Below are 24,284 nucleotides of genomic sequence, written 5' to 3'. Positions count from 1 at the left end.
CGTACACTGCGTTTACTTTTCACGCGGAACCTATTCTACGTCAAAACTTGCGGCCATGATCCGCACTGTTCGATTAATTTACTTTTAATGATGGAGATCTCAAAGAGGAGACAATAAAAATTAAGTCCCCAGCAAGGAACTCTAATTTAATTTCACCGATTTAGAATATCAAAGCAACAAAATTTGAAAAGTATTCAGGACTTTTAATAATTAGTCGTAAATTTGTATGAAACACCGTTTAATATGTGTTTTTCCAGTGAAAAGCTGCATTGAATTAAAGGCACCAGATCTTTCTCTTCTGTCTCGAACAAGCGTGCGCTCGTTTAACTTATGTATTTTAATAAATAGTTCTGCAGATCTCAAACACAGAGCCGGAGCCGCGAGCCTGCCTCTTACCCGGAGGCCACGCGTTAAATTCCCGACCAAGTCAGGGATTTTACCTGCATCTGAGGGCTGGTTTGCGAGGTGCACTCAGCCTACGTGAGAACTATCTCACGGAGAGATACTGGCCCCGGTTTATAAAGCCAAGAACAACAGCCAAGAAGATTCGTTGCACTGACCACGCGCCACCTCTTAATCTGGAGGCCTTCGGGATGAACAGCGATCGCTTGGTATGCCAAGGCCCATTAGGGCTGTAGCTCCATGAGGTTTTGTTTGTACTTTTGATATTGTATCTAAATGAATCAGACGTGATGGCTGAGACTTTGTCGCTAGCTTTTCACCAATGCAGTCCTAATTGGAATCCCAGTCAGTATATTTCACATGTTTGAACCAGAGAGTCAGGTCTAGTTTTTTGGATTCCACGTGAAATTATAGGTCCTCTCGCTCATCTAGAAAGCAACAAGGCAAGGGTGTCCCACCCAGTGGCGTATCCTGGAATCTCCACTGAGACATGCAACTAGTAACCATGCAGTTAACACAACGTATTAAGTAAATTTCAATTCTACTCACCCTAATCACATGTAGGTGAACTCGAGCCAAACAGTTTTACTGTAAATTTCTGGATTGAACGTGCGTACACAATTCTTGTTTTCTGTTTTTAAATTTACGAGGGTCCGCCTCTGTGGTGTAGTGGTTAGTGTAATTAGCTGCTACCCGCCCGGGTTCGATTCCCGGCTCTGCCACGAAATTTGAAAAGTGGTACGAGGGCTGGAACGGAGACCACTCAACCTCGGGAGGTCAACTGAGTAGAGGTGGGTTCGATTCCCACCTCAGCCATCCTCGAAGTGGTTTTCCGTGGTTTCCCACTTCTCCTTCAGGCAAATGCCGGGATGGTACCTAACTTCAGGCCACGGCCGCTTCCTTCCCTCTTCCTTGTCTATCCCTTCCAATCTTCCCATCCCCCGCAAGGCCCCTGTTCAGCATAGCAGGTGAGGCGAGGTACTGGTCATCCTCCCCAGTTGTATCCCCCGACCCAGAATCTGAAGCTCCAGTACACTGCCCTTGAGGAGGTAGAGGAGGGATCCCTCACTGAGTCCGAGGGAAAAGCCAACCCTGGAGGGTAAGCAGATTAAGAAGAAGAAGAGGAAGAAGTTTACAAGGGAAGGTTGAGGTCTCCCGGCTTTAACTATTTGAATCTTTTCATCAAACGAACGGCCAGTAAATGGCTTTTCAAACTGATTTACAATTATATCCGTTTTAGACTCATCCATCGTTAATACCACATCTGCGCAAGATATAATAAAACACCGAAAATACAATGAATTAACTCACTAGTTAGCCACAACTCAAGCACTGGAGGTAAGTCACCCCAGTGGCATTGGTCAGTTTCGTCACGTTGGGTTCTCGCTGGGGGGTAATCTGTGGGTCCCGTTCGCTGTAAAGATGCCGACTTTCTCCAAGTTGCTAACAGATGGCAGAGGGTAGCACGGATATAGGGTGACAAATTCTGACCAAGTTTCAATTGCAGCGACATCGTTCGGAGGGTTTCAGAACTACGTCTGCCACCGAATGCAATTTTAAGATTGAATGCCTTTCTTCCTGAACTCGTCCATTCGCTGTCTCTTTCTTCCTAGAGTGGTGTAGACAGCGAGACTACACCAGCACCACACGTAGTCAAGCAACGGAACCAGTACAGTTGCGCGGACCTTTTGAACTTCTGAGAGATTAAATCGTTAATATTCGACTTGAAACAACCTAAAATCGTACATCAGACAGTTCTTTGTGTTATCATAACGCATGCAATGAATGCCTTGTATTCCAGGAGAATACGCCCCTGGTCCCACCACGAATCCATTCTCTTAAAATAACAACAGCGAACGGCAATGGATGGAGATGAATTCAAAAGCACAGAATTCTATTGACAAACTTCTCTTACTTATTGCGGCTGCATGTTAAAAAATGCTTTATTAAAAGTATTGGTGTGAAGTGTTATCGTCAGAGTGACGTTTTGATTCAAGATTGTCAGAAGTTCCAGTTTTTATAAAGTAATTCAATGTCAGGAACTCTCGTTTGTCCCGGATTTTTCCTGTAAAATGAAAGATTTCCCGACTGTCATTTGTTAGAACTGTTTATTATTTATAACTTCCTCTCCATTTTCCGTTGATAACTCCTTGATTATCTTTTTATAGAACTATTTAATTTATAACTACATTCACCTACTGAAATTAAGTGACTGAAAAATCCCTAAGGCCAAGTGTTCTTTAAGTAACTACGAATTACAATGTAAAATATGCAAGCGAAGAGGGGCATAACGAAACATAAAACATGATTTACCCAATAATAATAATAATAATAATAATAATAATAATAATAATAATGGCGGCACTTACCTTACGAAGTCGGACTATGCGCAGAACAAGAGAGAAATTTTCAAGGATTTTAGCCATACCGCAGGATTATTCGAGGATCAGTTTCTACCTGGCGACTACAGATAGAATTAGGGCCTAATATTTTAAATCGCAGCCATAGAAATCGTGTTCAGTTACCAGTATAAAGTCAAAGGAACTTGCGGTGACATGAAAATTTTACCTACTTTTCTCTTTTGCTGCAGATTTCACACGAAGCAATAAAACAGTATAACACTCTCGTTATTCAGTATTTTGAGATCTGATGGCGGTTCGTGGTATAATTTATAGACTGTTGCAGTTTATTTTAAATGTAAAAGTGTACATTTTAAATTCTGAAAATAAGGAAAGAAATGTTTCTTTACAATGAAATCGCTAGCCAGAACGACGCATCAAGTCGGCCATGGCTCTCCTAATGTTCTGTCCTAGTTCGTTGGTTCTGTCGTTCACAGATCTAAACAGGTTTGCCGGATCACCAGTATCTGAATAGGTATCGATCTTTGGCTCGATAACAACACACAATGTGAAAGATGGGATCGCTAACCTCTGTATATTATATCTTTCATTCTGGTGGTTGTTATGTTGTTGTTTTAAAGTTTTCATTTCCCGCCCTTCCGGCGGGGCGGGCCCCCTAGATAGTAACACGATCTCTCGGGCCGGGAGAAGTGAAGAGAACTGGGAGTTGTGAGAAATGAAGAAGGTGGGTAATGCGAATTGATATTAGGTGGAGAAGTGATGAGGGCCTCTTGGCTGAGGAGATGTGGGCTAGGGAGTAGTGAAGGTTGAAACTGGAGATCCGATGTGTGAGATGAGGAGGTGAAGCGTAGCTGAGATGTTACATAGGAAGGTGGTGAGCAGACGGATTAGGTCAGCTGTTACAGGTGATGGGATGAAGGAGGATGGTGGAGGAAGGGGTGGACTGACTTGTGGTGGTGGTCGATTTGGGGGGTTCTTCGGGATCGATGACGTGGTCGATGTGGGAAGGTCTGGGATGGGAGCGGGAAGGTTCCACGGTGAGTTGTCGACCATAGAGGTGTGCGGCGTTGGTGATGAGGCGTTGGACTTCCTCTTCGGTTTGCAGGTGAAGACGGACTAAGTATGTTGGTCCCGAGGTATTCCAGATGCGTAAGGCTCGCCGGAGAGGGATACCTTTGTGGTTGAGCTCGTGGATGACGTCTCTTTCAGAAATGAGGGGATCCACGCCGCGGATGACACAACTATACATGATGATACGGGCTGATTGTAACTGTGGCGATGGTGATTGTTGTGCGGCATCTGCTTGAGGCGGTGGCTGAGTTGCTGGTGGCATCGTAGACCTTTCTTCGGCGGCGGTTGGCGAGTGGTTAAAATAGCGGGGAGGGATGTAAAGAAAACTGGGTGGATCAGGGTATGGTGGCTGAAGAAGTGTCGAAGTAAAAATCGGTGAAGAGTGGGAGTACGTAACAGTTGTGATAAGAATGGGAAGGTAAAAGCGGAGGTCGTGGTTGTGGTGATGGTAGTGGTGGTGGGTGGTGGTCGTCATAATGGGGAGGCTGACTTCCAGCGCGGAGTCGGCCTATATGCTTTGTTAGGTCGGCGGGGAGATGACAGTAGAGATGAATAGCCACCCAGCCGATAAGAAAATGAAGAAGTGTTGCATCGAAGGTCGGAGACGTCCAGTTGCAGAGAGGGGGGATCCATGTCTGGTGGTTCTGCAGCTCTGTGCCTGATTGCAAGTCAACTGCGAACCAGTTTCTTCGGACAAAGCTTTACGGCACCAACAGTGAGGCCTCTATTATACTAGGATGCTGGTGGTACCGAAGGTGTCGGCAACGCAAAAGTTCACCAGTGTCCTAGTAGAATAGGGGCCTCCTGAGAAGTTAGCGGGAAGAAGGCGCGTAAGAAATGAGTGGAAAACGCAATCTGTCGTTTGGTTACAGAGTAAATACGCACTACTCACATCCCTATGGACTGAACAGACACCAAGATGTATGGATGTTGATGCAGAGAACTTTAAACGAACGAATCACTGCTCAGAGTAATAACTTGACATCTCTTATATTAATAATTATTTTAGAATATAAAAAGTGGTGGTTGCGCAAATCTGCAACCAAGCCAGAAACGACACTAATTATTCGATTACCGAGTTCGATAGCTGCAGTCGCTTAAGTGCGGCCAGTATCCAGTAATCGGAAGATTGTGGGTTCGAACCCCACTGTCGGCAGCCCTGAAGATGGTTTTCCGTGGTTTCCCATTTTCACACCAGGCAAATGCTGGGGCTGTACCTTAATTAAGGCCACGGGCGCTTCCTTCCCATTCCTAGGCCTATCCCATCGTCGCCATAGGACATACCTGTGTCGGTGCGATGTAAAGCAAATAGCAATATATATATATATTCGATTAGGAAGACATCGGATTCTGTTTCAGCCATACCTCTTGCTATGAGAAAACTACGCATCAATCCTTATGAAGCTGTCATAAGATAGCCCGCAGTGGTGGCTATTAATTCGATATTAACTCCATTCAAACGACTGAGATTCTACAAATCATTTTCAACATTAACCTCAGGGCAAATCATTTACTATAGCGATCGATGGTCGTTATATTCCCGATCAATCCAGCTAGCAAACCCCTTCTAAGAACTCGTGTTGGTTTTTGTTTCAGGCGCGACGAACACAACCTTCATGCCACAAGAGAAACAAGTGGAGAGGTGAGTGATTCTTTCAAAGTAGTATCTACTTGTATATATTATGGCATCAGTTACGCATAATAGGAGGTTAGTATATATAATTACTACAATCAATAATATTTTTAAACTTGAAAAATACAGACGAAATATTCTTATTTTTTACTGGTCAATTTACATATTTTTCAAAATAGTTGGTTTATTCATCCGTCATCTTTCGTGGGTGAAATAAACGTAACAAATAAACTCTTGTAATTTACAATTTGTTTCGCTGTAGTCTAAAGTACTGTACATATAAACCGTAATCAGTGTTTGTGCAACAGGGGTAGGGCCTGCGTGATCAGCTCCGTCGCTTAGCTGCTGGCTTTCAACCCACAAGGTGGAGGATCGAATTCCGGTAGATCCCTGGTTGAGATTGCTATCTAAAAATTGACATGGTGACGTCAGGCAGGGCATGCGACCTTAAACCCCAGGACAAAACCTAAATAGTTAGGTATTTGAAGGTGTTCAAATACGTCAGCCTTGTGTCGGTAGATTTACTCCTGCGGGACAAGATACCGGCACCACAGCTTTTCCGACAACCGTAAAAGTAATTAGTGAGACGGTAAGACCAGTAATATTATTATTAAAATTAGAATGAGACGGATGGCTCCAGCCACCCCAGAAATACAGTAAATGGGATAAGTTAAAGGAAGTTACTACCTATTTGTCCAAGAATCAGCAACCGTCAATGCACTCTTGTATAACGCTTTGTTCCGAAGGACGCGATCTTTCTTGGCTATGCTAATCAAAGGGTTCGGTGTTTGCCCATACAACATGACTTACAAGGAACTGTTGGGTTTGACCAGTCCGACTGCATGAAATGTGATAGGTTGATCGATTAAGACACATTAACTTAATAGTAGCCTAATAGTCATTCTGCCGTAAAATAATTATTACCAAACGAAACCCGACGGCAGCAATTCGAAGCCGGACGCACGGATATCACGGACAACCATCGCGAAGGCAGGCCCGCAACGTTCAGAACCCGTGAAAAGGTCAACAGTGTGAATGCGATCATTAGACAGAACCGGCGCATTAAACTGAGAGATCGCGACGCAGTTGAACATGTCGTACGGCAGTGTGTTCGCCATTGTTCAGCAGGACATTGGATATCGTAAGCTCTGTCAAAGATGGGTCCCACGTCTTCTCACCGATGAGCACAATCCTCCCTGGCATTTTTGCAATGCTATGCCGCAGACGGCAACGGGTTTCTGCGGCGAATCGTCACAGGCGACGAAACGTGGGCCCACCACTTCACCCCCGAAACGAAGCGAACATCAGTGGAATGGGTGCACCCCTCATCACCACAACGAAAGAAGGCCAAGGTTCAACCTTCAGCCGGTAAGGTTATGGCAACAGTGTTCTTTGACATGGAGGGTTTGCTGCACGTGGAATTCATGCCGAAAGGAACGACGATCAACGCGGCATCGTATTGTCAAACGTTTCACCGGATGCGTAAAGCGATTAGAAAGAAGCGCCAGGGGAAATTGAGCGCAGGTGTGATTTTGTTGCACGATAACGCAACACCTCACAAGGCCCGCCAAACGAGAGAACTGCTGCAGCGTTTCAAGTGGGAGGTCTGGCAACATCCACCCTACAGTCCCGACCTAGCGCCATGTGACTTTCACTGTTCGGTAAGCTCAAAACGGAGCTCGGTGGTCGACGTTTCCAGACCGATGAGGATGTGAAGGCCGCTGTCTCTGAGTGGCTGCAGAACGCTGGAGGAAATTTCTATGCATCCGGCATCGACAAATTGGTTGTGCTTTCGCAGAAATATTTGGAGTGTCTTGGAAACTAGGTACGTGGAAAAGTGACGTTACAGTGAATGTCGTTACAGTCTTGTTGCTGTTGTATAGGTGGTGTAATAAATGGCCATAACTGGGAAGTGCAACTTATTTTCTGATCTGCCCTCGTATTTCACCTGGAATTGAGTCTACACCAGGAGCTTTCCTTTGTTTTAGCTCATTCAAAGCGTTATCAAATTCCTCTCTAAGTATACATGGTCCTAGATCATCTTGTTCTATCTCACTTTCATTTTCTATTATATCATCATCTATTTGTCCTTCATACAGGCCTTCTACATATTCTTTCCATGTTATAGCTATCTTACCCTGCCCTATTATCACATATTCGTTGCTTGCTTTTATTGTATTCGAGGGCTTTATCTTTCTTTGGAATTGCCTCAAAACTTCTGAAAAAGCTTTTTCGGTATTACCTCAGGACTTAGGTTATATTTTCATCTATCTGTTTACATTGTGTCTATCCATTCTTCTTTTGCTTTTTTAGTTTCTCGATGGATTTTATTTCTTATTTTCTTGTATTCTTCATGATTTCCTTTCCTTTTGGCCATCTGGCGCGCATTCATTAGTTCCAAAATGTGCGGTGTAACCCATGGCTTATAGATTTTCCTCTCTTCTTTTCCAAAACAATCTCCTGATGCATCAATTATTTGTTTCTTGATTTCTTCCCATTTTTCTTAACCACTGCTTCCAGGCAGTACTTCAGTATTAATTTTGTTAATAGTTTCTTCTTTGAACACTTTGATAGCCTCGCTGTCTTTCTTTAATTTACTCCAGTTTTCTTTAATTATTAACAAAATTATTAGTGGAAATACGCAAAAAATGTCGTTCGTCACGGCCAACCGATTTGTATAGCGCTACAGCATGTCGGGGACATTTTGTATGTGCTCCGAGCAAGCATAGCAGGGGTATACTTTTTATCAAGGATATGGGCGCTGAGATATAATCCACCCGCTTGCCGCACCCATTCGTCAGTCTGGCAGTTTCAATAGTGGCTGTAAGTTTCTTAGTGTGTAGTCAAACACTAAATGATTGTTAACTGTACAATTTCGCCGTACTTCTATTTAATTGTAATATATGTATAATATTGTTTCTTTGGCGAAAGTTTTATTGTATGGTATTGAATCAAAAACTTAAAAACAATTATTACCGCACTTAAGTTGGTAAAATATCAACCCTTACCTCTCTGTGAAAATTCGCTCATTTTGTACCTTTTTGTAGCTTTTATTTAAGTTTTGATGTATATACCCGCCCACTCCCGCTATGTCCCACAAACCCGGGTACTTTCTGTTGTCTATACATTCCCCCCCCCCAATTTAGTTCCCAATCGTTGCTAAAGGTTAAAAGGTGCATGGTGCTAGATTTTCGACCTATTTTTTACATGTTAAAAACATTAAAATATTTTACTATGTTGTGCGGTGCGCCACAGAAATCTTGTTCGCGTGTCACCTTGTGGCACGCGTATACTTTTGGTTCTTATGTATATCGATTACTAGAAAGTAACGATTACAATTTTATTTCGAGAAGTAATTTACAAGTAAAAATTACATGCAACAATAAGAAGTAAAAAAATTAAAAGGTACATTAGAAGTAATTTAATTACTTAACTACTCTGGTTGTATGACAATGTTGTTTTTGTTGGTAATTGTGGTAGCACTCCACGAAACGACACATATAGAAAGGATCGAGCATAAACAGACTCCGCTGAATCTTCTACACACTGTTGTAGCATACAATTTTGCTTCAGTGGAACTGTTGAAGGCTTGCTGAAATAGCCAGACGTCATTTAATATGTGGTCTTCATGTAGGACTCAACCACCAACACAACGCACCTTCTTTCGAAAACTCAGACGGTTGAGGCGCTGGCCTTCTGATCCCAACTTGACAGGTTCGATCCTGGCTCAGTCCGGTGGTATTTGAAGGTGCTCAAATACGTCAGCCACGTGTCGGTAGATTTACTGGCACGTAAAAGAACTCCTGCGGGACTAAATTTTGGCACCTCGGCTTCTACGAAAAGCGTAAAAGTATTTAGTGGGACGTAAAGCGAGTAACATTAATTATTCTTTCGAAAACAGTCCTATTTGATGCAATAGTGAGATGAGGTACTACCCTTTCGTAATCAGTTTCCACAAATTTGTATTGCCACATTGTTTTCCAGTGGCTGGGGCTACGGTGGTTCCTGTGGAGTGCGGCAAGCGAGGAGAGGACGAGTTGTTGGCGGATACAGTACTCAGCCTGGAGAGTTCCCATGGCAAGTGTCTATACAGTTCATAACAGGTCTGTCTGCCAAACACATCTGTGGAGGGGCCGTGCTCTCGGCCTATTGGATCATTACTGCAGGACACTGCGTCGCAGGGCTTGCACCACATCAACTGGCTGTGGTAGCAGGTGACCATAACCTCTACCAGGAAGAAGGTGAGTACCACAACTTCTCAATCTATAGGGTATCTTTTCCACTATGGCACATCGCAGAGAGGCTGGGAGTATACTTAGCCAAGAAGTATAGTCTTAAGATTCTACAGTTTCTCCACTATCAGTGGTAGAAAGAAACTCGCTTTTTACTATCCGTTTCTGACGAGAAGTCGCGGCAGCTTGTAGGTACGGCACGAGTAACAGATACTACACTCTCAGCTACAAACATCAGTCGTGACACACACTGCGAGCTCTCTGAATCAATGCTTTTTCATTATGAAACTGTTCATTATGCAGTAGTTACATGTAAATGTGAAAACAGGAAATTAAAAAGTTATTGGACATGTCATCAGACACAACACTTGCATCACTAACATTCTTGAAGGGAAAGTGCTGGGAAAGAAAGGAAGAGCAAGACCTAAGATGAAGTATTTGGACGACATCAAGAAGAGGTTAGGTTGTGACAATTACATGGAACTGAAACGAACAGCCAATGTAAGAAGAGAGTGGTTGCATCGACAAGGCATTAGCCTTTAGAATATTGATTGACATGTAAATTTGTAACTAAGGCACAATTGTACCACCACTTTGAATCTTTATAACAGTCCAGCTCCATGGCTAAATGGTTAGCGTGCTGGCCTTTGGTCACGGTTGCCGAGTTTGATTCCCGGCAGGGTCGGGAATTTTAATTATCATTGGATAATTTCGCTGGCACGGGAGCTGGGTGTATGTGTAGTCTTCATCATCATTTCAACCTCATCACGCCTACGGGCGTCAAATCAAAAGACCTGCACCTGGCGAGCCGAACATGTCCTCGGACACTCCCGGCAGTAAAAGCCATACGTCATTTCATGTTTTTCTTTACGACAACATCTCATTTCGCAAGAGTCACCGCGGACGGAAGAGATGTTTATTGTCAGGCCTTGAGACTTGAGGTAGGCACATGCGCAGCAGCCATGCTTACCGCGCATCCACGCGACTTCTTGTCAGACGACCATAGTATGTTGTTGTTAAAATTACACCTTCGCTTCGGCATATTGAAACAGAAATTTCACAGATCTAAAAACTAAACTCAACAGCTACGGTACCGTAAGAACAAAACCAATCAAAATACAACTGAAAATAGCACCAATGTTACCCATAGCACAAGACATTGAAAGTAAAAGGCAAAGAGTATTGAGCAAGTTGTACAAGTGGCGCTTCCAGGCGTACACACATGCACATTTAACGAGACAAAACAATGTAGCGTAAGATATATTTGCCAAGCGGAATCACAAATGGAGCTTCCTGGCGTATATACATACACAGTAAACAAAACATTGTAGCGTAGGATTGGCCAACCGCAATCACAAAAAGTGGAACATTTGCGCATCCTCAATAACACTTTCGGAACAGCAGGACATTTTGCAAAATAAACCGGTACTGTCCCGGGAGAAGCAGGATGATTGGATGACAGGGAGATATTTGTGGAGACATGTAAACAACATTTTATTCTTTATTGTGGTGTTAGTGAGATCGCACAAAAAAGAATATCGCGTTACAGTGAATTTCCCCATAACAGCAAAAGCTACCGAAACACCATGCCTGCCACAACGTCACAAACCGCCAAGGAATCCAAAGACGAAACTGATCAGTACGACACATGTGGAGAAAAGTTTACCAACGAAGATCAGTGCTATAGAATGTGATATGTGATACAGATGGCAACACGCGTCTTGTACAAAGCTCACAAACGGGGAACTTGTGCAGGTCTCCCGGTAAGATTGCAAATTGACATGGTTTTGTGAGGTTTGCAAACCGCGACTAAGGAAATGCTCCAAGGAAGAGAAACTCTATAAAATGATCGGTAAGATGCTAAACTTCTTGGAGAACAAACTGCAGGGAAAGGTCAGAGAACAAGTAGAGAATATTCTACCTAAAGAAGTGGAAAAATACCTTCCTAGACCGACAGTCGTTAAACGGAAGGCGCCACTCCCCCACGCAACTGGGACGGAGACAACATCTAAACAACGTCAAGAGGGTAATCAACAGGAAACTACCGGAATGACGCTGACTCAAAACCTAATCGACACAGCACAGAGCATACGGAATACGAACGATTCTGGGATAAAGGGCAATGCCATACAGAATGAAGATACGGCAACTTTTGGCGACCAGCTGATAGAAGAAGAGTGCACACTGGAGAAGGTAAAAAGACGAAGGCACAGGAAAAGCAACACCCCTATAATGGGCACGAGAGAGGTAGAAGGAAACACACTCAAAGTAGGTGACCGAGCAGCATGGCTGTATGTAGGTCGTCTGCACCATTCAACAGATAAGGAAGGTATAATATCGTACCTAAAGGAGAATGGCACAGTGGAAGGAAGGATCGAGTGTGACGAGCTCACTACATGGGGCAATAACAAGGCATTTAAAGTAGGAATACCATTTGAGATGTTGGATGTAGTCAGCCAACCACAGTACTGGCCGAAAGGAGTGACGGTAAGACGGTTCATTCATCCTTTTCGAAGGAACACACAAGACGGCGCACGACTCCACCAATGATGACTGTAACGGACTAAGAGAGAAGAGTGATAGGAATTTTACACCATACAAGAAGCTCCGATGCATAACTTGGAATAAAGGACGACTAAAGAACGCTTATATCTCATTAAGTCAAGATCGATTGGATACTTGTGATAGCGTAGTCTTATTAGAAACCTTTTTAACAGAGGAATGGACTCCAACAGATCAGTACGCGGTCCATGTAATAACAACGCAGGGGCCGAAAGGACGCCCAAAAGCAGGTATTTCATGTTTAATAAGTCCAGGTCTATCACCTTTTGAAGTGATTCTTAAAAATGAGAAAGTTTTAGTTGTAAAAACTACAATGTGCACCATAATGGGTGTACACTTCCCACCAGACACCCATGGAAGTATCATAATAGAGGAATGTAGCACAGCCTTCAGTAACATAAACAAGACTAAGCCCTTCATAATGACTGGTGATCTGAACTGTAGAACAGATTATCAAACTACGAAGACAAAACTCGTTCTAGATTTCCTAGAAACAGGGGGTTTGAACCTTCTTAATGATCCAGAGAAGAAAACACTTCTCATATAACGGGAGCAGCACAATCGACCTCGTCTTCTCAAACATGAAGGGACTCAACCTCAAGAAACAGATAGTTCTTGAAGACGTAATTGTCAGGAAGCGCTTACCAGTAGAGACGACCTTCATCATAGACAGAGGATACGACGGGGTTTTACACTCACGACAAGAGTCGAATTCGAGAATGATTGATAGCGCCTCCTAGCTGAGGAATTAGTAAGAACACCGGATCTCTTAGAGAGAATACGTTTGGGAAATCTGAACGAAGCAGTACATATCATAGAAAATATGCTAGAAAACTGAAAGATAACAGAACGATTAAACAACATAGAACTAAACCACGATTCAATGCTGCTTGCTGCAAGGCAAGGAGGAATGCATTAGATGCTCTACACAAAGTGACCAGATTTCAAATAGAAACAAACGTGCAAACATACTCAACACTAAGGAGGCTTTAGAAGAAGGTGATTTAAGAAGCCGAGGAAGCATTCCAGCGTATAACTGAAATTAAATTGATAGAAAGAGTGGAACAAAATCCCTACGTGTTCTGCAACCAAGGCAATCAAAATTTCCAAAGTACATGACAATGGAAACGTGGACATCACATTTCAGTAAGATACTACAGGCCAAGGACTCCAGACCATACAAGAAGAACGACAATAACAACATTACCATTACCCGGCTGTTCACAGAAGACGAGGTAGAGAAGGCAATTCGGAAAACTAAAGACCACAAGGCTTGTGGTCCAGATAACCTATTTAATGAACACTTGAAACAGAGTATTAAGGAGCTCAAAGCAGCTTGGACATCCATCATGAATCAATGCCTCGTAAGAGGATCGACTCCGGACAGATGGAGATACGCCACACTAAAGGTACTATACAAGGAGAAAGGAAATCATGAGGATCCACACGCTTACAGGGGTATTGCATTATAATGCATTCCATTTAAAATACTGACTAAGTTCCTTGAAAAAATACTAACAGAACTTGTGGACCGTGTGATATCGGAAGAACAATTTGGGTTTCGAAGGGGCAGATCTACTCTACAGGCTGTCCAGTGCTTACAAAATGACATACTAGAAACAACAGGGACACAGAAGCATAAACTAGCTTTCATCGCCTTCTCAAAGGCCTTTGACTCGGTCAACAGAACATTATTGGTAGAAAAACTTGAACCGCTTATTTCTTCTGATACGAAATATACTTGCAGAGAACTACGTACAAATTGACGACAATTTGGCAAAGTCCTTTATAATAGAACAAACAACAGGACTGCTTCATGGGGATCCGTTGAGCCCAATCCTATTCAACATAGCGACCAAGGACGCAACCAGGAGAGTAAGTGCGGAGAATGCGGATGATATGACAATTGCGTCTTCGTCCAGTGAAGATCTACAAACAGTTTTTGATAGATTATTGGAATGGACAGGAAGAAACAACTTACAGCTGAATACAAGTAAAACAGTAGTCTTAACATTCAGACGAGGAGGGAAAATTGCGCTGGACGACACAATGTATTATAAGAGTGAGATATTATCGACGCCTGCCTCCTTTAAGTACCTGGGAATTACTCTACAGGTCACGGGTACCACTTTCACGCTACATATAAGACAAGCTCACTGCTGCGGTAATAGCCATGAATGAAATCAAGCATCTGCGGAGTCTCTCAGTGGACACAGCGATGAAGCTCTTTAAAGTGAAGATTTCACAAATAGTGAGTTACGGACTACGTCTAATATGGGACCATCTTATCAAGAGTAATTTAAGAGATTTAGAGAATACGAAAGCTATTTATCTAAAGAAAGTTCTAATCCTATCGAAATTTACTCGCTCACAATTGGTACACGAACTAGTAAGAGAAAGGTTCTTCATACAGGACCTGCGAGAGTGGATGCCACTACATTCTACACCTCCCTACAACAGTGTTCTACAAGAACTTTATTCAAAGAAAGAAGAAATATGGAGCACGTTTTACACCACGGATGCCATGATGACTCAAGATTGGAAACAATCAAATTTTGAGCTACGACATGTAATGACACGATTTGCGGTACATGGCTTCCATCACAGAATATGTGACAACACGAAACATCATGATCCGCAGGAGGATTGTATGTGTCGGCTGTGCAAGAATCGTTGTGATCGCTATCACCTCCAGAAATGTGGAAAAAGAGTAGTGTCCTTGACCAAATTCTGTAGTGACTAACACAGAGAACTACTTATGGTGTTCTAAGTGAACATTTATCCTTGTATTTATGCATACTATGTATTTATGTATACTATCCCATGGCCATTGGCTGCATTAAATTAAAAAATGTATTGTGGCGTAGTCCTTCTTTAGTATACAGAATTGATTTCCTTTAATAGTTTTAATTCATAGAATACGTTATTTTATTTTTGTTGATTTTGTCCATAATGTTTCGTATTTACGTGAAAAAGAATTAATAATGGTTGAGGGATGCTGGTGTAGGCACTGTGGGTGTGAGGGGGCATGGAGGAGTATGAGGGAAGAGAGAGAGAAAGAGAGTTTGAGAGAGATTCTAACAGAGGATATATATCATTCCATGTTCAGAAAACAGTATTGCTCTTACGACAACAAGGTTGCCATATCGAACTGCTCTGTTCAACATCATCACGGGAAAACGGTGGCACATATATTGGTGAAACTCAAGTTCAAGATAAAAGGGGAAAGAAACTAAGCTGAAAGTTACTTTTATGATCTCAAGGGGACTGGGGGTTTAGAGGGGGCTCATGCTGATTATTCACAGTATAACGGAAAAACGGCGTCATCAGCTTTTAAGTAAGAAAATAAGCTGCAAATTGAAGCGTGCGGCCGAATAATTGTCTATGTTATATTTTTACCCATGTTGAGTATTTGGCGGAATAAAGGTCTATGGACTCTCCTACACGATTTCTACAAGCTATGTTAGTGAATTAGTTTGTGCGGAATAACGGTCTACGTGCGCACTTGTCTACCGCCAAGGCAAGGTTTTTAAAAACTGGAGCTATCCAACCTTTTCTAGATCATACAGTATCTTGGCCGCACGCTTCAATTAAGCACAGTTTACTTTTGTTTCTTCCTCGGCCTCATCCATAAAGTAAATAAATCACGGTATTGATGTTAAAGAAAGAAATCGACCACCTAGGCTAATATTAATCTCATAACGATCACTCAACACATGACAAGTACGCTCTGATATAAAGACTAAGAAACATACGCAGTACAAAAATACGTACGTAGATGACTTCTCTACAACAGTAATAAGCTGCCAGGATCCATAGTTTAACGGTTTACCAGAGCGACACAGAAGGAAATTGAAGGAGGACAACAAAGCAAAGGCTGTTACAGCCATTATGCTTCCTCCCTGCGAATGCATTTATAAAATAGAAAACCTTCAGTAGTTATTGTAATAACGCGCAGGCAAAATACCTCGTCCTTTTTTCTTCCTTTCGCAATACAATATAAAGTACATTATAATATTTCTCAATCACGAAGAATTGTGGGTGTCTAAGAGGGGGGTGTTAGCTCCTTGTAGGTCTATAAGAGCAATACTGTTTTCTTAACATGGAATGATCTATAGGAATTAAGGCAGGTCTCTCTTAAACAACGTACAGGGTACAATTGGTAGATAGGAAAGAGGAGAAGGAAGGGGAGAAGTTGTAGAAGATAGGTGGGCTAATATTTTAAGGGGGCTCATACACCGCGAGAGTCGGTTTGCGCATACAGATAAATATTACATTATAGTTTCATTAATATGTAACACAGAATTACAAAAACTGACATACCTACAGTAGACACGTAGAGCTTTCATTTCGCATATGAATGTGAACAGTATATTAATTATTACATGTGTTATTTTAAAAAACATATTCATGACTTTTTTAACTTTATAAAGCACAAAAAACACGATTTAATAAAAAATATTGATCTGAACTGATTGATTATTTTTTCCTGTAAAGAAGATGCCTAAATCTCAAGGATGAAGCACTATGAATGTTATAATGGTAATTGTTTTTAAAAAATTAAAAACTTAAATTGTCTCTCAAAAATTTAACAGTTTTTTGTTTAATTTTCCAAGTATATCTTAATTATTTTAAAATATAACTTCATGAACGTGCTTCATCCTGTAGAGATCATCAATAGGGATGTTAATGCCAAGTTTCATGCAGTTATCTCAAATAGTTCTGGAGATATTGTGTTTTTCCCTCCAAAAAACAAACTTTCGGGAAAATAGCTTTGATATTTCAACTCTTCATATCGACTTAGACTGTGCTCAGAAATCTCCTGGAGCTTATGTTTTGCCTTCCAACTCAATGATTTTAGTGTGTTTTTCAAGTCTGAGTCTTCTCCGGGTTCTCCTTGCCTCCTGGGATGCCTCTCGATGCCTCTTCTCTGCATATTTCACTTGAAGAATATCTCGCTGATTCAGAACAGTTTCTGATATCTTCCCCGCAGTCACTTCCACCAAAAAATTATAGACTTCTTAGACCTTATCCAAGGCACCTAATTAAATAAATTATCCTTCTATTAATTTCAGATACACCATTTTGTCCTCACCACATGAAATACATCGGAACCGGAATACGTATCAAAACAAAAGAAGTTTGCACCTTCCTGTTCCTGGTTCCTTGACTACACCCAAAGTCTCTCGAACTACAGGCAGCCATTGTTAGTCTACTACAAATCTGCAATCGGTCCGGTGATACGAAAACAGTAACCGAGAATTTATACCGAAGACACTTGACAGTTGATGCCACACCCACTCCATTGACAGATGTGCACATGGTCTCACGTAATATGCTATATCTCTGCCAAAATACCGACCTTAGCTATGAAACTTAACAGATGTACTAAGAAAGGTGCGGTCTTTCATGTAAATCTAAAAAAGGAAAAACGGAAATTTTGATATCTCGCGGTGTATGATCCCCCTTAAGAGGGATGATACTAAGGACCAAGGGGTCTTGTCTGGGAGAGAGTTCAGGAGAGGTATCGGTGGGGATTTAGTGTGGGTCACACAAGGAGAACAGCAGATGGGAGAACAGGGAAATGTTGCAGAGAAGAGGAAAGCTAAGAGCGAAGGGAGTAGAGAATAGGAAGACGGATGTGGAACATATTCATGAGAGGGTGAAAAGGGAGGAGGAAATAGGTACTACATCCATCAGAGAAGATATGAGAGACTAGGGAGGTGAGTAGGATTAAGGTTCTGGTCATGCGTGTCTCCGTTGTTAGGCACGTGGGGAAAGTGTGTGAAGCAAAGGAAACTGGGGTATAACCATGAATTAGGTCGAAGCAGATGTTGAGGGTGGTAGAGGGGAAGGAGGAAGGTAAGGAGAAGGTAGTAGATTTTCGCATTGGTGACAACAACGTAAGGCAAGCAGGAATAGGTTCTTTGAAAACGTTTAAGAACAGCCTGGGTAAATAACTGATAGGGAATCTGCCAGCTGGGTGACAGCACTAAATGCAGAGGAATGGTGATTGAAAGAATAATTAATCGAGAGGAATATCTTAACTCAACTAGTTCCTGAGCACTGGCGCTGTTCAGCACTAGAAGACCTCAGTCTCTTCAATTGCGAACAATGCAATGAGACAACTCATCAGTTCTTTCACCACCACCACCATCGTCGATTCTGAGCTCGTTGATAGCATGACTCGGCTTTCTTTTCCCCAGTCTTCTACTTTAACACAATAGTCAGTACATGTGGGTAAAATGTTACTCTATGCAATTAAATATGTTTTGTAGGCACGGAGCAGCGGCTGTACGTAGTACGTACAGAGACGAGCGGCTTCAGGCCAGTGGACTTCTCCCGGGATGTGGCGCTTCTTCAACTACAAGCTCCTTTGTACATAGACGGGCGTCGTGTGGCTCCGGTTTGCTTACCTGAGACATCTGCTGGAGAGGAGGTAAGAGCTAACAGTTAACAGTTTACATTGTAGCTGAAACTCGATCATCTTGTCTAGATGGGAATATTCCGCTTACAGCAAACTCTCGATTATCCGGACTAATCACCGGGAAAATGCGCAAGGATAGCTGAAAACACGGATAATACGATTTTGTGCACTTTAATGCACAACGAAACTTATAATAATAAATAATGTACAATACTGTTCGAAAATGCAATAACGTCAAAAATTAACACATTCAATAACCACTTGTATCAATAAAGTAGGCCGGTATAAAAATTACTTACAACGTCTATCTATATAATATATAATAAGAGTTTTTCCTGTACATTGCTCAGAAATTAAAAAGAATGATATTTCTGTATCAGCCATGTCAACAATAACAAGGTAATGCACTTTTTAACTTCCCGTTATCTCTGTCTGTCTGTCTGTCTGTCTGTCTGTCTGTCTGTCTGTCTGTCTGTCTGTCTGTCTGTCTGTCTGTCTGTCTGTCTGTCTGTCTGTCTGTCTGTCTGTCTGTCTGTCTGTCTGTCTGTCTGTCTGTCTGTCTGTCTGTCTGTCTGTCTGTCTGTCTGTCTGTACGGGCAACACGAGAAAATAGTTGAAAAGAATGTAATGAAAGTCGGTATGTAAATTTGGGGAATAAGCCACTACAATCTAGGCTATAAATAATTGTATTCACGATCAGTGAAATGGTAGTTTAGGGGAAGGTCTAGAATTTAATTCTCAAATATCTATATTATTAGGGGTCCTATCGATAAATACTACATAAATAAAGTTATGTAGAATTAAATTTACGATCATTTATGTCTATACATTTTTGCCGTACCAGCTATGATAACAGAGTTATTCATGAAATTCGATTGCCGTTATTAAGTCCATTATCTGTGCCGAGCTACGAGAATATGGATGAACATAATTTAATGAAAATCGGTATGTAAAGCCGGGGAATGAATCACTACGGTCTAGGCTATAAATAACTATGTTAACGGTGTATGAAATGGTAGTTTAGGGGAAGGCACTTAAATTTAATTTTTAAATAACTATGCTAGTAATCAATTTAATAAAACGTTATTTACAACGTGTACACGAATTCACCGAGAATTCCGTATACACTGTAGAATTCCGTAACGGAACACGGGAAAACCAGCTAGTTGTTTATAAAATACTTGAGGTACAGAAAGTATATACCAATTCCATAATCATTCGCCAATTGTTTTTACTCTCCTTGCTCAAAATTTTGAATAAATTCAAGCTATTTAAAAAAGTTAAAAGCACTTTCTTTCGGTTCGTAACCACGACTGCTATCACAGAACACCAACAGAGAACTGCTATATAGTACATAGTTTAGTATTGAGTTCTCGAACAAAGCATGCCTCCAGCACACTTGCTCGAATTTCAAGTGCACGGTTCACACGTATTCAAAATGCTGTGACAAAATAAAGGAAATAAAATACAAATAATAATACAATAAACCTGGGATGTCCACAGATAACCCGCAAACCGGATAGTCCGCACCCGGATAATTGGGAGTTTGCTGTATTTCACACAAGTAGATGAAAGTCCTGACTGCCGATTGGCATAAACTTAGCAGAGCAGTAGTTGGAAGCAATGAAAATAATCGCAGCAGGTCATTTAATAACCCGTTAATGTAGTGAATGTTTTGCCGAAAGAAGCAAGTATTGCTGCAGGTCTGGTTAGTGAAATCTAGTGCAGCGACAGGCCCTGACTTTCGAATATATATGCAAGTATGTATGTATGTATGTATGTACGTACGTATTGTACCAAGAAAAATGTTTATCTTTGAGGCGCTTGACACTACGAGTAATTTGATGAGCATGGACTATATCTTAGGGTGTGGCTTAAAAACATTGGAGTTGGTACAGAGAGGGGTATAGTTCCTTGAACTTAGAGATTTTTTAATAATCTGAGTTTATTGATAATAGAAGACGAGTTAATATCACCTTCATACATTAGAATTGAAGTGTCGTGGCCGGCTGGTAACTCCGGACCCTGGGATGGTGCTGGATACAGCCTGGGTAGGAACCACGCCCGCCTGGATGCGAAGTTCTCGAAGTTCTGGAATTTCTCGAATTAGGAGTTCTCGATTCTCCAGACGCACACGTTCCGGGGTTCGATCTTTGAGACGTGATTCACACACAAGTTCCCCGTACGGCACTCCACTTATTTGTAGCACTGTTAAATAGATATGACCTTTAAATTATTGCATGTACTCGTACAATGAAATATGGCAAGTGTTACTAAATCCTTGATTCAAACACTTCATTGAATCGAAATTGTTCATAAATCGTCACTTGAAAAACAGGATGAATGAACTGAATATTTGACCTTGTATTGGTCGAATTAATGTGTAAAATGTCAAGTTCATGACGTGAGCTTACTAACACAGGCATGGTAAACTAGAATGTTCTATGGGGTTACCGATTATAGTCACCACAGTTCTCAATGCACAGTTTATGAAGTTTCGGAACACATTGGCACATTTGCAATAAGCTTAGTAAATGAAATAGTACTCGGAAAATGTCTTATTCCGTCGATAAGCAAAGTAAATAAAAAATGGTACTTGGGAAAAGTCTAACTCCATAAATTGTGACTTCATTTATAACACTGGAAAGTTCTATGTTCCCTCGGAACATGGCATGTGTACTCTGAGTTGTCACAGTCTACTATGTTGACACGAGTCTAAACACAAGTCCTGATGCAGTACTCGGAAAGTACTTCATGTTTTCACAATCGAACGCAATGTTTGAAAATACCCTAAGTTCCACAGTTTGTCATGAAACATAAGTTCAATGTGGCACTTGGAAAAAAAATCATACCATTCACACGAAAGTTTACGTTGCCACAGCTTTGTTGTAGAACACAAGTCCAACTTACACACTCGGAGAATTTCTATGTTCCTGAAATCGGTTCACGAAAGTACAAGTTCGAAATACAAGTTCAAACGTGGTACTTGCAGAAGTCACGACACTCACGAGAATTCTAAGTTCCTTCAATAGTCACCGGAGCACAAGTCCTAACGCGACACTTGAAGAAAATAACAAAGTTCCAACACTCGAATTTCAAAGACTTGTCTGACTATAGATTCAGTCCGCACTCGTAGCACTCCTGTCACCCGTGCTGCAGAGACGGTGGAGTGACATATACTTAATTTGTAGTCCGGATCGCCTTCCTTTTATACCAGATTGTGGGGAAGTATCTAGAACATGGATATTATCTACCCCTATAACTCCTAAAGTACACGGTGGATTTTCCTAAGAATTTGACAGGTTGCGTCTATTATAATGGTCTTCACGATGGCAGTGTCAAAATAGCAATATTTTTTCGCAAAATAGCCTTTTGCAGATGGGCTGGGACATGACCATATATGGTCATGTAGAGCTCACTCGGGGCGGCTACGTCACTCGCTGAGTACGTCATTGAGTTCGGCGGGCTGCCTATCTTTCGCCTCGCGCGAAGTTCAATAAACGTACTTCGAACTTCTCTTCCGTAGCGGCGTTCTCGATACAGTATGTATGTATGTATGTATGTATGTATGTATGTATGTATGTATGTATGTATGTATGTATGTATGTATGTATGTATGTATGTATGTATGTATGTATGTATGTATGTACGTATGTATGTATGTATGTATTATACCCTTCAGGGCATGAAACAATAGTGGGTTACATAACTTACCTGCTTACCTGTCCATAAATAAACTGCATCAGCCTAGCTGCAACCGGTAAATGGGCGTTTTGGGTTCTTGTGACGAGAGTATAATTGGACAGGGATACTACACTGTTAATTTTAATTACAGAAATGAGGAACTCAGTTGTTATTTAACTATTTAATTGACAAAGCATAGTCGATTTAAAAAAATTACTTCTCACAATACCTCTTTTATAACAGATCGCACTCGTAGTGCAAAGATAAATGCCATAAAGGCTTACAATTATAATTTACGAAGATAAAATGAGGCGATGTTGTCGTACTGCCTGACAGATGAATGAACAAAATATGACGTCTTTTGGTGAACAACACATTGGACCTACAAAATAAAACATGGTGCTAGGATTAGGGACGCTTCGCAGAAATAGATTTACTACTAAGGTTCCCTCACATTCGGGAAATATTTACATATAAACAGCAACACTAAACGCTATAAAAGACAACTAAAATAAAACCAAACACGGAAGCTACTTGTTGCCCGCTTTCACAAAATAATCACAGGGTTGTGAACTCATATCCTCTGGGTGAACTATATACTTACTGGATAATCTAATAATCACGACCGTATCCTCTAGTACACACAGATATCATATATACGAATACATACCAATATGGACCAGAAGTGGAAAAAGAAGAGAAAAACAAAAGAAAGATCGTTGTCACAAATAACTCTCGGCCTGAAAGAAAGAATCCCTTACAACCCTCGGCTTTTAAAAACGGCCGAGACTTCCTAGGCTGCAGCGTTTGGGCCATTGACCTGGCTGTCTAGCCAGTAAAGTTTCCCCCATCGCACAAAAAAATTGTAAACAAGGCTGACATTGACCTCGTTTCACTGCGTTCTGGACTCAACATCACAAGAGGGCTGTCATTTTCGTCTTCTCTTGACAAACCTATAAGCCATAACAAGTTCTTATAACAAGTAAGGAGCCAATTCTCATTCTATATATCTGGCTCTAATAACAGACCACATCGGGTCTAATTCCATTCGCAGTACTATACCGTACTATTTCTCATGAAATCACGACACTCTGTACATATGGCGTGACCTGACACCCTCCAGACCCATGGTTCGCGTCCATATCTTTGGCGGTGTGAAACTTATTCAGTGAATTAGATGACACTGCTTACAACGTGGGTTTTATTTCTCAACAGAATTTAATCAGATGAAAACATGCAAATACCCATGCCCAGACAACATGCAGATGCTATGTTACACAGATCTTTCTATCCTACCACATAAGAGAGAGTAATAAGCTTTCCGAAATGATCCTTACACTCAACAAAATTTAACCTGAAGACGAAACACTAGGGAATATTCTGATCTACCCTTAAAATAAACTACTTTAAGTAACTTCTAGTTCTCTTCCCCAAAGTTGTTGAAAGTCAGTGTTTGAAGGGACTTGTTGAAATAAACGCATGAGTGGTGTAGGTGTTAGACGAAATAAATAAGCATAAACCCGACGTGTTAATTGTACTTCTGGTACGAATTGGCTTCCGTCAAATAGCACCATTTTTGCAAATAAATGCGGAGATATGTCAGGGCAGACGGGGCAATCCGAAGATCAGGTGGATTGTGCAAGTCCGTCACAGTAGACCAGTGTTTCAGCCAAGAAGATGAGAAGCTCCGTTGGTTCATTTCTATTTTTCTTCCACTACTCAAGAAGAGGGCTTGAAATTTAATGTTGACGTTTACCAACCTAAGTCCGCCAGCTGTTGGCGGAAGACACAAACTAGTTTTCGGTACTCGGGAGATATTTCCACGCCAAATGTACCAGGAACTAGCACATATTATCTATCTAGCAAACGCTGCAGGCAGTGGTATTACTTGTGCAAGATACCAGCCTTGTGAT

General features: G+C 41.5%; 1 protein-coding gene across 1 annotated transcript in view; it reads left to right on the top strand.

Annotated features, from left to right (window-relative positions):
- The first annotated feature begins 4,278 nt into the window (after window positions 1-4,278).
- The window catches only part of LOC136857428 (trypsin-1-like), a 43,329-nt gene continuing 23,323 nt past the window's right edge, over window positions 4,279-24,284 (top strand). The window contains exons 1-4 of the mRNA XM_067136085.2: window positions 4,279-4,375; window positions 5,430-5,475; window positions 9,451-9,707; window positions 18,539-18,699. Of these exons, the coding sequence (XP_066992186.2) occupies window positions 4,279-4,375; window positions 5,430-5,475; window positions 9,451-9,707; window positions 18,539-18,699 (561 nt within the window). The remainder of the gene's footprint in view (window positions 4,376-5,429; window positions 5,476-9,450; window positions 9,708-18,538; window positions 18,700-24,284) is intronic.

This window comes from Anabrus simplex, chromosome 1 (assembly GCF_040414725.1).
Source record: "Anabrus simplex isolate iqAnaSimp1 chromosome 1, ASM4041472v1, whole genome shotgun sequence".
Classification (NCBI taxonomy): Eukaryota; Metazoa; Arthropoda; class Insecta; order Orthoptera; family Tettigoniidae; genus Anabrus; species Anabrus simplex.
The sequence above is the reverse complement of the archived record's forward strand: the minus strand, read 5'-3'. Positions and strand labels throughout refer to the sequence as shown.